Consider the following 14,237-nt stretch of genomic DNA (forward strand, 5'->3'; position numbering starts at 1 on the left):
TCTCTATGGTCTATGCACGATTAAGGCCTTTACCCATCAAGCAAATACGGCTTTTAGAGCATTGGATGCATATTTTGCTATGCTGTGAAACAGAAAGATTGCCTCTTGTGGAGAACTGAAAGGATGCAAATAACAAACACTCATAGCACCTGATTGTATGTTTGTTTCCCTTTTTTTGTGAGGAATCATAAAACAAGTGTTCAAATGTATGAAACAAATGTGCAGTTTAAAATACGTAACATCAAATTTTTTTGTTATTTCAAACACCGCACGTTTGTTTAAAACACTTGGTGGACAAATATTGCAAAAAAAAAAAACAAAAAATATGAGATAAGGTAAGAAAAGAAAGCAAATCCTAGCTCTCGCAGTGTCTGTGTGTGTGTCAGACATTTTCATTTTTCTTTGATCTATTTACTGCGGATTTTTCTTCCTGGTGTCCTTTGTTTTCTCCCCACCTAGAAGAATTATTATTTTGTTTATCACTATAATAATTATGCGACACATTTTCCCTTTTCTTGCCTGGGGCGGTCACACAATTTGCTGGTTCCTTCGGTTTCCTTCTCACTCACTCACTTCACGCACTTAATTGTAGCTCTAACAGACTGTACTCCCTCTAACACGAGATGCCCTCCTTCTTCTTAACGTTCAACCTTCCTTCACTTTTCACACCTAACCACAATGCGCTTCCGCGGACTTACTTTATATACCGCAATATCAAGGCGCGCACGCCACGCAAACACACACCTGTTGCTTAATTAGTTTTTTTTTGTTTTACTATCGGTTCTAATAATTGCTCCTTCTTTCTCCCTATCATCAAACTGACCTCGCTTTTTTGCCTTTTTTGTTTGTCTAGATTAATATGCGAGCCGCTTATAGTTTAACATCATACTTCCGCGCAACCCTTTCCCCATCATGGAACGTGTGGTCCGCAGCATCTCCCCCTTTCCTCTCCACACACACACACACACCCGTGGGTAGAGCCACGGGTTTTCGATATTAAACAATCGCCACACACCCCCTCCTCCTTTCCTACTCTCTCGCTTTCGTTTCTTCACTACTAATAGCTAATCGGTATCGGTATCCGTGTTAGGTGTTGTTGTTTTTGTGTGTGTATATATATGTAATGGTTGTATATATAAAAGAGTTCTTTTTCGATAATAAAAAGGAAGGGATAATGACGACGAAAGAAAAAAAAACGTACAGGAGCGTGAATGTGGATGTCTACCCCACAACGGCAAACGCGCGTGATGGTGGTGTGGCGAATCCTCAACCTTCCCGTTTGATATTTGTTGGCGTTTCCGCCAGGCCCTTCACTTTCAGTCGGTCGGCGGTTTTGAGAAAGGTCGGTAGCTGTTCCTGCGACACATTCACCTCGCCCGCGTACATAAATTCGAGGATCGCCTGCAGATGGTTGTAGGAAACGTCTTTCAGGATGATGATGGGATGTTTGGAGGGATTTTCCTAAAACAAATCAACAAAAAAAGGTATTCAATTAAATTGTTCCGGGTTTGAATTGATTCGCTCTAGAGATGAGCACCCCGTGTTCGGCATCGGGTCTGATTTCGATTCCGTTTTCAGCATCGTTTTTGATTCTGGAAAAAAATTGTGCAATCGATTCCGGAACCAATGCCGGACCCAACTCCAAAATTATTTCTTAAATCGAGCCCGAAGCCAATCTCACAACAGATTGCGATTTTCAGAATCGATTTCATTTCGTAGAACTGATTCCGAATCCTAATTCCGAACATACTATCCGGAATCGGGACCAGAAATTTTGGAGCGCTCCGGAATCGATTCAGACCAACACAGCAATTTGCCCATCAAACTAATTCACTCATCTTTACCTCCAAAAGGGATTTAAAATATGGACTACAAGCCGATAGGACCATCTTGTGAGCTTTGCATGTCTGTCCTTCACAAGCGAGCGTTACCTATATATATGTATATCAGAGAAAGAAAGAAACAAAGACAATCTGTTAAGCATACTGTTAAACGGCCACTAATGAGACCCCCATTGCTACTTACGTCTGTAAAGCTTTTCTCGTTTCGTAGATGACGGAACGATGTCACCATGTTCGTCTGGAAGTCATTCCACTTAAGGAAGTACTGTTGTTGGTCTGCCATCTCTTCCCCGGTTGTTAGTTGATTGTGAATTTTAACCCAAGAGAAGAAAAAAACAAAACAACACTGAAGAGAACAAACGGTGAACGAAAATCGAACCGAAACACACCAAACACAACACTCAGCGCGAAGAGGGGAGTTGTTATTCTTTTTAATCTGAAAATGAAAATTTTTATAATATTAATTGTTGGTGGGAAATAGGAAAATACTGTTTTTATCATAGAGCACTTAAATTCAAATACGACCTACATAATTTTACGATTGCATTAACAAATGCATTGCCATACCAAAAAAAGCTACTGCTTTTTTTTTCTTTTTTAGTGGATAAGAAACATTTGCACAATTTTATGATGCCATGAATAAAATGGTCGTTGTATCCATTCATTCGGCAACAACAAAAAAAAAAAGACCCCTCGGAGTGGGTTCCTCTTCCAATCATTGGAACGTGTGTAGTGGTTTGACCTCGTTTTGTACCAAGATTTGGTGGAGGGAGAGCGAGGGCCAAATTAATGGAGGGGTCCAGCCACCGCTTATAGAGCGCGTAAGGGTCGGCGGGTGGGTGGGTTATGTTTTTGCCATTTCTTGATGCTCCAACTAAGGAGGAGGATTTCTTACAGAAAAATGGCTAGAATTATGTGCAATCGCCAGTGTGCATCTTTTGTTGGTAGTCTCGTCTTCTAAGCAAGAACCGAACTACCAGCAAGAGCAAAAAAAAAGAACAACTAGAGAAGAATTAGAAAGGCCAACCAACCTTCCACAACCCTTTTCCGGATTCTTCGGTAGATCATCTTCTACCAAACGCAAATTGGGCCACTCTATCCGACCCCCGGAGGACCAACCTCGCGCATCATCTCATATTGTGTCGTTTCTGCCTTTCGTGTTCTTTCTCGTTCTTCATGTCTTCCGTACATTTATCCGTTTTTGTTTTGCTTCGTTCTTGACGGGTCTCGGGGATCGGTTTCATCATCAGCTAGCTGCGCTTCTTACGAGTATAACGGGGCCATTCTTATAGCTATTATTTCGCACCTAAAAAATTAGAGGAAATCGTACATGGATACCGTTTTTCGCTTCCTATATCGGGTGTTCCATGGCCTCGTTTTCTACACGAGATGAGAAGTAGATTTATTCTCGTCGGCCGACCATACACATCGCACCAACATAGAATTAGTAGGCTATGGGGAAAATATGCCTCTCCAGTGAGGATGGTCTGACATAACCAAAAGTTTGCGGAAATACGGTAATATCCGTTCGTAGTAATATTGCTTCTCCTCCTTCGCTAATTAGCCTGAACTGGACACTGGGGCACTGTTTTTTGTTCCTTGCATGCTTCCTATATATTACTTTAAACTATTCCTAAACAACAACAATAAAATTATCCACTACTCTTTACCTTCGGCTACCGAACGGAACAGGCTCGCTTGCCTGCTTCAATTTTCAATCGATTTCTTGTGGTAGAACGGACACTACGAAAACCTTGCTTTACGTGCCACAGCACCCAACAACCCAAAGCAGAACGATGGATTGCATTCGGTTGAAAATAATAAACCGCACACAGGCGGCAAGAAAACATCATTCGGTGTGCGCGCAATAGTTTACGACGTCGGCGATGAAGAACAACCTCCCCCCACCCACCACACTCAGATCCCTAACGGCCACCCCGACGAACAAAGCAAAGCCAAAAGGAGTTTTTCGCCTGTCTAACCTACCCCGCTAGGAGAGAGAGAAAGAGCCTTCGATGTGGCTACAGTGCAAAATACATTTCCTATGCTCAAGAACACATGATACAGGGTGTACCACCAACATCTGTGGCCGCATCATAGTTTTTTTCAATACGGTTAGTGCATGTTGGTTCCGAGGTTATGCCGACCATACAATCGCTACTCTAGGCGTAATGGTATCAGTTAGTGTTGAGACTCCTTCAATTGGACTAATCCAGTTGCCCGCTCTTCTTCGCTACGAGGAAATGATCGAGATGAAATTGGATTACCCGGCCTCTTGTGCGAAGAACGGCGCCGCTATGACCTAGCCCACTTGGACTTGGAGATCTGTCTTGAAGGACTGTAAAAATATTCAAACAAACATCAATCCTATGTGGGACACCCTGTAGATGTGCTGTTTTTATTCCAACGCCAACTACGCGCTGGCTGATTCAATATATTCGGCAACTATGCTTGAACCACCCCGGTGTATCGTGTGTGCGTGCAATGTGGTGACGGCGGAAGCTTGAAGAAATAGAGACCCTAGCAGAACCCGGGATGAGAGATGCAGGCAAAGACGCGAGACACCTAATGCACTGTTGTTTCTTGTGTGTGTGTGTGTGGGTTATGTTGCATGCTTTTGTACTTCTTTTTCATCTCATCCATGCTGCCCTGCATGAATGACATTGCCGAACCGACGACATGGATGCATCCATTCGTGTGTTTGGTTGATGATTTCAGTTTGCCACCCTGCATTTGTCTTCTCCGGAACACATCTGTCTCTGTGTATGAGTGTTTGCGTATGCACACCTACACACAAGACCATCCATGCAGGGAGGGGGTTGGAATGGCATTGTGTAATTTCTTTGCATTTGTTTCGTTTTTCCACAAGGGTTGTGTTGTTTTTGTTGTGTGCGCTGGTATCTTTCGGCTTCGTGGGTTATAAGAGAAACGGTTTTGAGAGCCTTTTCGACTGCACCACACACCGAGGGTGAGAAAGGAAATGCTGCACTGACTTTAGGCGTGCGTGCGTGTGTTTGTGTGGAGAATTGAATGCACCACATATATCCAAGGTCCTTTGGGTTGCGTTATTTCGACTTTTCTTGTCTATTTCGTTTCCTACCCAACATGGACGAGCGCGCCCGCAGCAACATCGCATAGGAGCACCGCGTGAACATGGGGAATGGGATCGTGCGAAAAGGTCAAAACATTCATATTACTATAATCGCCATTTCTACGTGTGCGAGAAATAAAAATAATGGTTTTTTGCGGATAAACTACTGCGTGATGGCGATAATTTAGCGAGAAAAACACACTTTCTTTCTTTTTGTCTCACAAACCAGACAAGCAGGCACTGACAATTGAACGATGGTGGTGCTGCTGTCGCCGTTGCACAAACATAAAGTAAACAGCCTTCTACGATTGTTACTTTTTTAGTCCACGCCACTTCAAGACGGATTTTCGAAGAATTTAGGAAGTGCGGCGCAATGTAATGCAAGAAAACATTTCATTAGAAAAACAGATTTTGATGCAAAATAGACCATTCTCCCGGGAAAAGCAAATGGCCCCTGGTGTGAGGTGTGATGCCGGTGTTTCTGTTTGCATCATCTTCAATTGTTGTACCACACAAGAAGCAGCCAAAATTTAACTCACACACTACTGGAACGACGATTTTTTCTACTTTCACGCGATTACCCCGTTGTTGGACGCGGATGTACTTCACTGCACTTCACAGGCCGTGAATAGAAACTAACACACACCAACATCACCTGAGGTTCGCTTCGCTTCCCACCCGAATTTCACTACAATCGCTTATCTTTTAGGGGATGCTCTTCTCACCGCTCGTTGTGGCATACGAATTATACAACTCTAGCCGCGGACACATACACTGCACACACACATGCACACAGCGAAAACTTGGGACTCGCAATACTTCAAGGCTAAAATGAACCAGACAAAAACCCTTTCCTTCTTCGTGCGTTTAGCGACACGCTTGGAAATGAATCATAAATTCAGCTCTCTAAACTCCACAAACTCATTCCGTCCACGTAGCGAGTTTTCTCTCTAGCATCCGTTTTTTCCTCCAACAGTGAGACGCGCTTTTACCGTTTTGTCTATCTTTTCTAATCCTTTTCTTGTCACACGACCTATGGGAATAATGCCGCCACCGCTACAGCAAGACCGAACTGTGATTTCTTGCTGCACTTCAACAAATGTTTACGGCAATGTTTGAACCACCCCTCACAGATAGTTGGAGGAGGTGGAAAACTAACCTTTTAGGAAAGAATGATTAACCTGTTTCGTTGCGCGTACCGCACACACTTACTTTACGAGCCGCCGTTTTGTTTTGGCACAGAAACCGAATGGAACGGGACAAGATCACGAAAACACAGGGCTCGACGAAAAGAGAAATGCAAAATGGAGTCGGTCCGCGGAATCGCACAGTGCTACCGGTACATGGTCATTCGTGGAGAGAGTTAAATGTCATTTAAATGAATAATTTATTATCTTAAAATACTTTTTATTTCGAAAAAGCATTCTGTTTGAGGAAAAATAATTATATACGAGTCCTGAGAGCCTTGGGCGATTGTTCTTTTGCTTTAAATTCGTGTCGAGAGTCCTGGAAATTGAAATGCTGTGTCCGATGCCGTAGACATTCAGCAAAACTAATTAAAAAAGCCGTTACGAAACATGAATCAGAGAAGTAGAAAGAAAAATCGCCTATATTAATAATTATATCGAATATAATTATGACAATCATCGTAACATCATCCTATTGTATCTAAATAAGATCAACAATCATCCAAAAACTCCCATTATCTTCCCGTCGAGCGCGCTATGCTGCTGAATCGCTGCTGCGAGCAGAAAAAATTCTGCGAAAGGGAAATAATTGTCACTCGAGGTTGGTTGCCTGCCGGTGTATGCACGCGTCGTTCTTCGCTCCAAAATTAGTCTAATTTTGATCACAGTAGACAAAGGAACTCAAAACACGGGCATATTCCGCATATCGAAGTTTTCAAAATTGCTGCACAAGAAAATAATCATAGCAACCATACAGCGAGTACGGATACTTGGAATTTCCGTTCCTCCAGTAGAGTGTAAGTTTCAATCATGCAGCAAAATTGTTAACACCAGCTCAAGTATTCTGATGCAATCCTCTCTCCGTTGGTCTGCAGGTCTTGTTGAAACTGTTAAAAACTAAGCCCCTTAAGCGTCATCATGATGGTATCGTCCGCAGCTCGTATGACCTCAGTCACACGGAACTTGGTAAGTAACAGAAAGTAGTAGCTTTTTATCACTGCCCCAAACCATGACCCATTTTCATCAACTTGTAGATGCGCAGTGTAGCCAATGCTTGTCACATTCGCCCAATAATAGGCAGCAGCATTTGCTTGAAAAACTATCCGGGTAGTGGACAGAAGAACCATTCTGCAGCTCTGTTGTCTCAGGTTCGCTCGTTCCAGTCTTCCACGATCCGTCGTGACATTGATTCTGCGGCCAAGTTTATTGGGGCTGGCGCTGCTACGGTAGGAGTTGCCGGATCAGGTAAGTGTGCAGTAGAAAAGAAGATATAAAATGAATATTCATGGTAATGTACTTTTTTTGTTTGCATTATACTATTTAGGGGCCGGAATCGGGACAGTGTTTGGATCACTGATTGTAGGATATGCTCGGAATCCGTCACTCAAGCAACAACTGTTCTCATACGCCATCTTAGGGTTCGCCCTTTCCGAAGCCATGGGCCTGTTCTGCCTCATGATGGCTTTCCTTCTGTTGTTTGCTTTCTAATTCGTTATTTTTGCATCATATTACATGTAGTTACACGGTACAGAATATTCCGTAGAAAGTAACCTTTCCGAAAGACGCAATGCATCAATAGGGAATACTTCATCATTTCTCTTTGAGGTGTGAGAGCTTCATGTTGGTGTAGTGCATAGGAAATGCATGGTAATCATGGTCAAGAATACACACTTTGTATGCCGAATATCGATGAAATGAAATAAAGGCACGCACGAAAAAAGCAAAACTGATTGCGAGGATCATAATAGAGTGGCCTTAAAAGCTATCACCAAGCTGCAATGAAGTCCTTATAATTGTTGGTCTTCCCTAGTTATATTCTGCTCAGGAATGTGGAAAAGGTTTGCATATTTCGCATCGTTTTCATTCCACTTTCATGCTAACGGCCAGCGATATAAATTTTCTTTCAAAATGTTGCTTGAAAATTTATTCCATACAATATCTTCCTTTGAAACATGAACACAAACAACAACAACTTTGACAGGCAGCATTTTCTGCTCCCAGCGGCTAGCGAACGATAAAATATCCCAGAGAGATTTTATTTCGTTCCGTACTGCTAAGAAAGCAACTGTGTTTATCCCCTGCAACGGAGGTGTTATTTTCAGCGTTTATACATTTTCCAACCTGCAACATCCAGTCGAAATTCACACTTCATTGTGTTTTAATTTTCCCTGTGGGCTGTAAAAGCAATTCCAGCCGTACGGTTTGCAAAAGCCGGCTTTCTGTGCTCCAGAGCTCTCTAGCATTTTGTTCAACGTCGGGTGGCATGGCGGCAGACGAAGCTCAACTAATCTACGAGTTGCGAAATGTTGGGTGAGCTTTTTCCGGTCAAAGGATGAGTAATCGTGTTCGCCAATCCAAACACAACTCTTGCTCCAACTGGTTTCAGGTACGATGGACCGTTCCTCGATCAAAACTATGCATCGACGGCAATATTTGCCGGTCCGCAGAGTGGCGAGTTTCAGGACGCTGTTATCTGGCTGACGGAGGAAATCAGGGTACTAGGGAAGCTGGATGAGCGGGTAGGCAAGAGCGACGATGCTAGTTCGTTCGTGCTGGAGCTGTCGGCGTTTCTGAAGGAGCTTACCTGCCCGTACTCGAGCTTAACTTCCGGCCACGTATCGGATCGGTTGCAAACGCTCGAATCGAAGCTGCTGCTGCTGGATTATTTGATTAACGAGCTGATGGCATTCAAAATGCTCGAATCACTGAAACCGAAGGAAAAGTCGAACGTCATTACGCTGCACGAATCACCAACCGCGGCAGCACTGAAGGACATCTGCATTACGCTCGGGATGGGAAAACCACCGAACAATGTACCACCGAAAGCACTGTTCGAGCGGATTAACGCGAGTCTGGACGAAACGATTCGAAAGGCGGGAGAAAACCGTCTCAGCAAACCGTTGTTCAATCCGAAGGAACGGCTAACGGTGGAACAATGGGCCAAGCTGGAAAAGTTGCAGAAGGATCTGGACAATGAGTATGATTTGCGAAGAAAGATGCTGCTCACACGGTTGGATGTAACGATTCAGAGCTTTAAATGGTCAAATCGTGTAAAAGACAAGGAACAGATCATTGCGGAACGGTATGCCGAGAAGCGGAAGGTGCTTGACGGTTTGGAGATTGGTGGACGAGATACGGATATTGCGGCGTTGCTAGCTGCCCGGGAAACGCTTGCCATCATCGAGAAGACGAGCAGTGCGTCCGTGCGGAAGAACACAAAGAGCAAGATTCAGCGCCATATTATTGGACGTGTGCCGGATCGGGGTGGACGGGCGTATGAACACAATCCACCGCCGTTGGAAATGCCGTCCTGGCAAACGCAGCGCAATACTGGCGGTGGCGGTGGCGGCCGTGGAGGGTTCGGTGGTGGCAGGGTATGTAAAAATATTATATTTTATACAAAATCCCGCTTCCTGTAGTTGGTTCGATCTCGTTGTAAATTATTTCTACTTTAAATCGATTACAATGCTTTCCTAAACTATTCTTCTGTTAGGATATTGCTGTGAGTCGTAAAACGGTTGGGAATTTCTGGGAAATGGTAATAAAACAAATTTTCTGTTTGTAGGGTGGCGGCAGAGGTGGTGGTGCCGGCGGTGGAGGATTCCAGCAACAGCAGGGTAGCTACAACAACAGCAAGGGCTTCAATCAGGGTGGTGGAGTAGGTCAAAATTATCACCAGGGCGGTCGAGGTGGCTACAGCCATGGAGGTGGTGGCAATGCCGGGAACAGCAATGGCAGTGGTGGCGGTGGTGCTGGAGGCTTTCACCAGGGAGGTGGTGGCGGTGGCGGACATAATCAGAATCGAGGAAGTCGTGTGCAGGGCGGCTGGTCACAATCTCAGCAAGGTATTTATTTTTATTTTTTTAAATCTTAAGAAGGATCACCGTAAAGTGCTTTTAATTCCTTCAATATTCCAGATTATAATCATAGCGGTTACGGATCGGGTTCGGGACGCAGTAGCTACAGCGGTAACAGCGATCAGTACAGTAACCATTCGGGCAGCAGTCGTGCCAGTTACAATGACCATCATCGTGGTGGGGGTGGAGGCGGTTATAGCGATCGTGGTTATGGCGGAGATCGCGGTGGTTATGGTGGAGATCGCGGTGGAGGTTACGGTGGTGACCGGGGTGGCAGTACCGGGTATGGAGACAACCGTAACAACTACGACAATGAGTACAATAGTCGGGGTGGTGGCCGTGGAGGTGGTGGTCGTTCAAATTACAATCGAGGGGGTGGACGACGTTAAGAAACACCTTTCATCACGTTCCATTCGCATTTTCAATTCGTTTCCTGCCATACAGTGAGAATGTGGCACATAGCGTACATGTTCCGTTCATTAAACCATCAATAAATCTTTGGTTGCGTCAATTGCTCATCAGTTTGCTTGGTTCCTTTTAACGTTCAAGGTATTATGCCGTCATTGTAATTAAGATAATGCGCCTTTATGGTAAGAGAATTAGATCTGGCCAGTGTTATAGGGTTTGTAGTAAGTCAAAATAAATACAAACTAAAATATAATTTCATGTTTTGAGTAGAAAGGATTATGTTGCACTTTACGATGACCGAATGCATCACGATGCCCTAATACTCATCTTTACATGGGTTTCTAACAGATTATAATGCTTGTTCGGAAGGTTTTGCTTAAACGGATGATGCGTGAGATGACGCACATGATGTTTTATACTCTGTTATGCTAACTTTAACTAAAAAACATCAAAAAATAAATTAATTGTAATAAAAGATTTTGTTTTGAATAATTGGAATGTTTCTGAAGGGTCACGCATGACGTTACTGAATGGGTAAACCACCTGCCAGCTGTCAAAATGCAACACAAACGTAAACAAACCTTCTCGCGGCATTTCATTTTCGTTCTACGTGCAGAATATTTATCAGCTTCTTTATTGGAAAACTACCGTGAAAATGGCCCCTAAAATCGACCAGAAAGAGTATTTAAAACGTTATCTATCGAATGATAAAGACAAGAAAAAGAAAAAGAAGAAAAAGGATAAAAAAGCGACCAAACCGGGCAAGTAAGTGTGAAACGTATGAGTGAGAGTGATTTCGGGAGTTCGGACAGATGATTAACCTTTGGTTACCTTTATTCCCGATACTATTACAGTGTGGTCATAGTCGATGATGATCTGGATCTATCGGAGCTTCAGAAAAGGATCGATGCCGACGAAACGGATCTGTTCGGACTGGATGAAGAAGCACCGCTCGTCGTTGGAATTATCGACGAACGTCCACCTGAGTTGAGAGCTAAGGAAGATTTTAGCAGCACCAAGTGGAAAGCTGTGGCCAATAGCTTTGATGCTATGCTGCGGGAAAGTAATCGGGCGGATAGTCCACCGGGAAATGGTGTGAATCGTCGACGGAAGGATTCGGACGAAAGTCCACCGAGAAGAAGATCGAAGGAGAAGGAAAGTTTATGGGGGAAAGCAAGACGAGACGATTCAGACGAAAGTCCACCACGTAAAGGTGCGTCAGGTAAAGCCGATCGACGCGGAAAGGATTCGGATGAAAGCCCTCCCGGAAGAAGGTCGAAGGATAAAGATTCTTACGGAGCAAGAGAAAGGGGAAGACGTGGTAGACGAGAAGATTCGGATGAGAGTCCACCGCGCAAACGTAAGCAAAGGGAAGACGCCGATCCTGGTCCATCTCGGAAGCATCGAGTAAATGATTCAGATGAGAGTCCTCCGCGAAGAAGAAAGGATGATAAAGGAGCAGAAAGGAACCGCAATCGTCGTGACTCGGTTGAGAGTCCACCAAAACATCGGAATCGTAAAAAGGAACCTTCCGGGAAGAAAGACAGAGACGATCAAGAACGTGATGAACCGTCAACGTCTAAGGCACGGTATCGATCGAAAGAGTATGATGAAAGTCCTTCCCGAAGGAAAAATTCTTCCAACCGACGACGCAATTCTGACGAAAGTCCACCACGTCGTAGTCGACCTGATGCTTATACTGGACGTCGGAGCGATTCAGACGAAAGCCCTCCTAGACGGCGAGAAACGAATACCCGTGAAGGTACCTCACGACATCCTTCTAGAGCAGCATCACCTCCAATAAGAATCAAGCAAGAAAGGCGTAGTTCCGACTCTGATCTTTCACCACCAAGACGCCGAGATTCGGATGCAAGTCCAACACGAAGAAAAGCGGCGACGGCGAGTTTACGACGCGCCTCAAGAAGTCCGGACCGACGTGGAAGACATCACCGTGAGATAGAGCAGCGGGTCAAGCAGGAACCTCGGTCTCCGTCGCAAAGAAGAAACGAACATCCTCCCGAACGGATGAGTAAAACGCTTGATGGTAAGCGAGCCGGGTTGCAAGATGCAGCATCGTTACGCGAGGAGAATGAAAAGCATCGAGCACGAGAACGGGATGCACTGATGAAGATGTCCGACGATGTATCTGGTCGGTATGCGGACACGGTTGTGCGTGACAAATCGGGTAGACGGCGGGACGTCGAAAAGGAATTGCGGGAAGAACTTGCAAAGCGAAAGCATGACGAGAAGAAGAAGGAAGTTTATTCCCGGTGGGGAAAAGGGTAGGTAATTTTTTTGGGGGTAATAATATGTATATGTACCTGTAATATTAATATTAATTGTTTTTTTTTATCTTCCTCACAGTGTAAAACAGGCGGAAGATTACAAAGCACAGCTACAGGAAGCGGCACACGAAATGGAGAAACCTTTGGCACGGTACGCCGACGATAAGGATCTGGACGAATACCTCAAGCAGCAGGAACGGGACGGCGATCCGATGTTGGAGTATCTGCGCAGCAAACAGAAGGAAGAGAACAAACGGGCCGGTATAGTGGAAAAGCCCATCTATCAGGGCGCTTTCCCCGATAATCGGTTCGGCATACGGCCCGGTTATCGGTGGGATGGCGTGGACCGTTCGAACGGGTTCGAGAAGAGCTGGTTCGAGACGACGAGCAAGAAGAAGGCGGGCGAGGAAGAGGCGTACAAGTACAGTGTGGAAGACATGTAGACAACAACTGAAATTAACAAGAAAAAAAGAAAGATTTACAGAAGAAATACACCTCATTGTTGGGATTTAAAGCTCAATGTAGTTATGCATTTATTTTGCCTATTGACGACAGTATTACATTCATGGCATTTTGTTGTCCTTCTTATCTCGTGTCCCGTTTCACCTCACCATTTCTTTCTTCCCAATTCGCCACCCCCTCCCCATACAATTCTGTTACAAATCGGAGCAAATTGCCGCCTGCTTGAACTTAAATTTGTAGAGCTTGAAGATGTCTGTCAATGCCTACTTAACGTTCAGCAAGATCAACACAGCAAAAAATCATGCGCCTCTGTCGAAAGACGGGTAATTCTGATGTTAAAACGTGCTCTCGCTTTATTTTCAAATCTGTAGTCCTTCCCTTCCTGGGGGCCTGTCCTTTATGAGGTAAAATGAAACACGGATATTACACATGATTTCGCGAACGGTTTCATCGAGCGATTGAAAAGTGTGTCCGATACTCTGGAACATACGCTGGAATCGTTTCTTATCCTTTCTGATGTCTCTTTGTTGGTTTGTTTGTTTGTGGCTTTTCTTTCTTTATTCGAGTGATTATTTAATAGAAATGGGTTGACCGTTGTATTTATATCATCTTTCTAAATGTTTTCCTTTTCTTTTGCTGTTGTTGCATTATTAGCTTAAAGAGTAAACTTTGTGTGTGTGTTTTTTTTTCTGTTGTGTTTTATATGTGGTTTTCATCTTTCGCTTTACGGTGCGTGTAATTTTAAATGTTTAGAGTGTTATTAGCTTTTCCGATACGCTTTTCCCAATACGGCTAATACGCTTCCATTCTACCTTTAGCTCTACCGTCTCCTGTATACCACTTGCTCTTGATGATTCGCTTTTTTCTGGACTGTCGTTCTATATTATTTACTAGAAATTCGCACAAAACGTTCAGTAGAGGAGCGCTAGTGTGTATTTGTATTTGTGTGTTGGTTTTCTTTGATCTGTTTAACTGACATTCGTTTCTCTATTCTTTTAGGATTGTTTTTTCTTCTCTTCTTTTTTTTTTCTAGTGTTTAATATTCGATTCGATAAAATCGATAAAATTTATAAAATCATAACAAGTGCAATTTCATCCATTTTTAT

General features: G+C 43.9%; 4 protein-coding genes across 4 annotated transcripts in view; 3 read left to right on the top strand and 1 right to left on the bottom strand.

Annotated features, from left to right (window-relative positions):
- Positions 1-1,266: 1,266 nt before the first annotated feature.
- Positions 1,267-14,237, bottom strand: part of LOC126568591 (longitudinals lacking protein-like) — a 105,189-nt gene continuing 92,218 nt past the window's right edge. Inside the window, exons 2-4 of the mRNA XM_050225091.1 lie at positions 2,026-2,126; positions 1,845-1,931; positions 1,267-1,461 (exon numbers count right to left, since the gene is read on the bottom strand). Of these exons, the coding sequence (XP_050081048.1) occupies positions 1,267-1,461; positions 1,845-1,931; positions 2,026-2,124 (381 nt within the window). The 5' untranslated portion in view covers positions 2,125-2,126. The remainder of the gene's footprint in view (positions 1,462-1,844; positions 1,932-2,025; positions 2,127-14,237) is intronic.
- Positions 7,038-7,607, top strand: LOC126568584 (ATP synthase lipid-binding protein, mitochondrial-like). The gene is made up of 3 exons (XM_050225082.1): positions 7,038-7,085; positions 7,154-7,364; positions 7,444-7,607. Exons 1-3 carry the CDS (start codon positions 7,038-7,040, stop codon positions 7,605-7,607), a joined length of 423 nt encoding a protein of 140 aa, XP_050081039.1.
- Positions 8,316-10,482, top strand: LOC126568095 (protein FAM98A). The gene is made up of 4 exons (XM_050224513.1): positions 8,316-8,429; positions 8,506-9,493; positions 9,685-9,964; positions 10,037-10,482. The coding sequence occupies exons 1-4, from the start codon at positions 8,383-8,385 to the stop codon at positions 10,363-10,365; spliced, it is 1,644 nt and encodes a 547-aa protein (XP_050080470.1). The 5' UTR covers positions 8,316-8,382; the 3' UTR covers positions 10,366-10,482.
- LOC126568218 (BUD13 homolog) lies at positions 11,037-13,117 on the top strand. Its single transcript, XM_050224663.1, has 3 exons — positions 11,037-11,149; positions 11,239-12,666; positions 12,749-13,117. Exons 1-3 carry the CDS (start codon positions 11,040-11,042, stop codon positions 13,110-13,112), a joined length of 1,902 nt encoding a protein of 633 aa, XP_050080620.1. The 5' UTR covers positions 11,037-11,039; the 3' UTR covers positions 13,113-13,117.

Source organism: Anopheles maculipalpis, chromosome 2RL, assembly GCF_943734695.1.
Source record: "Anopheles maculipalpis chromosome 2RL, idAnoMacuDA_375_x, whole genome shotgun sequence".
Lineage (NCBI taxonomy): Eukaryota > Metazoa > Arthropoda > Insecta > Diptera > Culicidae > Anopheles > Anopheles maculipalpis.

Bases quoted from the DNA above. Each gene is read 5' to 3' on its own strand.
- LOC126568095 (XM_050224513.1), top strand. From the start codon at position 8,383: ATGGCGGCAGACGAAGCTCAACTAATCTACGAGTTGCGAAATGTTGG. The intron at 9,494-9,684 runs GTATGTAAAAAT...TTCTGTTTGTAG, and splicing joins GAGGGTTCGGTGGTGGCAGG to GGTGGCGGCAGAGGTGGTGG. The intron at 9,965-10,036 runs GTATTTATTTTT...TCAATATTCCAG, and splicing joins CTGGTCACAATCTCAGCAAG to ATTATAATCATAGCGGTTAC.
- LOC126568584 (XM_050225082.1), top strand. From the start codon at position 7,038: ATGATGGTATCGTCCGCAGCTCGTATGACCTCAGTCACACGGAACTTG. The intron at 7,086-7,153 runs GTAAGTAACAGA...ATCAACTTGTAG, and splicing joins CCTCAGTCACACGGAACTTG to ATGCGCAGTGTAGCCAATGC. The intron at 7,365-7,443 runs GTAAGTGTGCAG...TATACTATTTAG, and splicing joins GGTAGGAGTTGCCGGATCAG to GGGCCGGAATCGGGACAGTG.
- LOC126568218 (XM_050224663.1), top strand. From the start codon at position 11,040: ATGGCCCCTAAAATCGACCAGAAAGAGTATTTAAAACGTTATCTATCG. The intron at 11,150-11,238 runs GTAAGTGTGAAA...ATACTATTACAG, and splicing joins AAAGCGACCAAACCGGGCAA to TGTGGTCATAGTCGATGATG. The intron at 12,667-12,748 runs GTAGGTAATTTT...TCTTCCTCACAG, and splicing joins TATTCCCGGTGGGGAAAAGG to TGTAAAACAGGCGGAAGATT.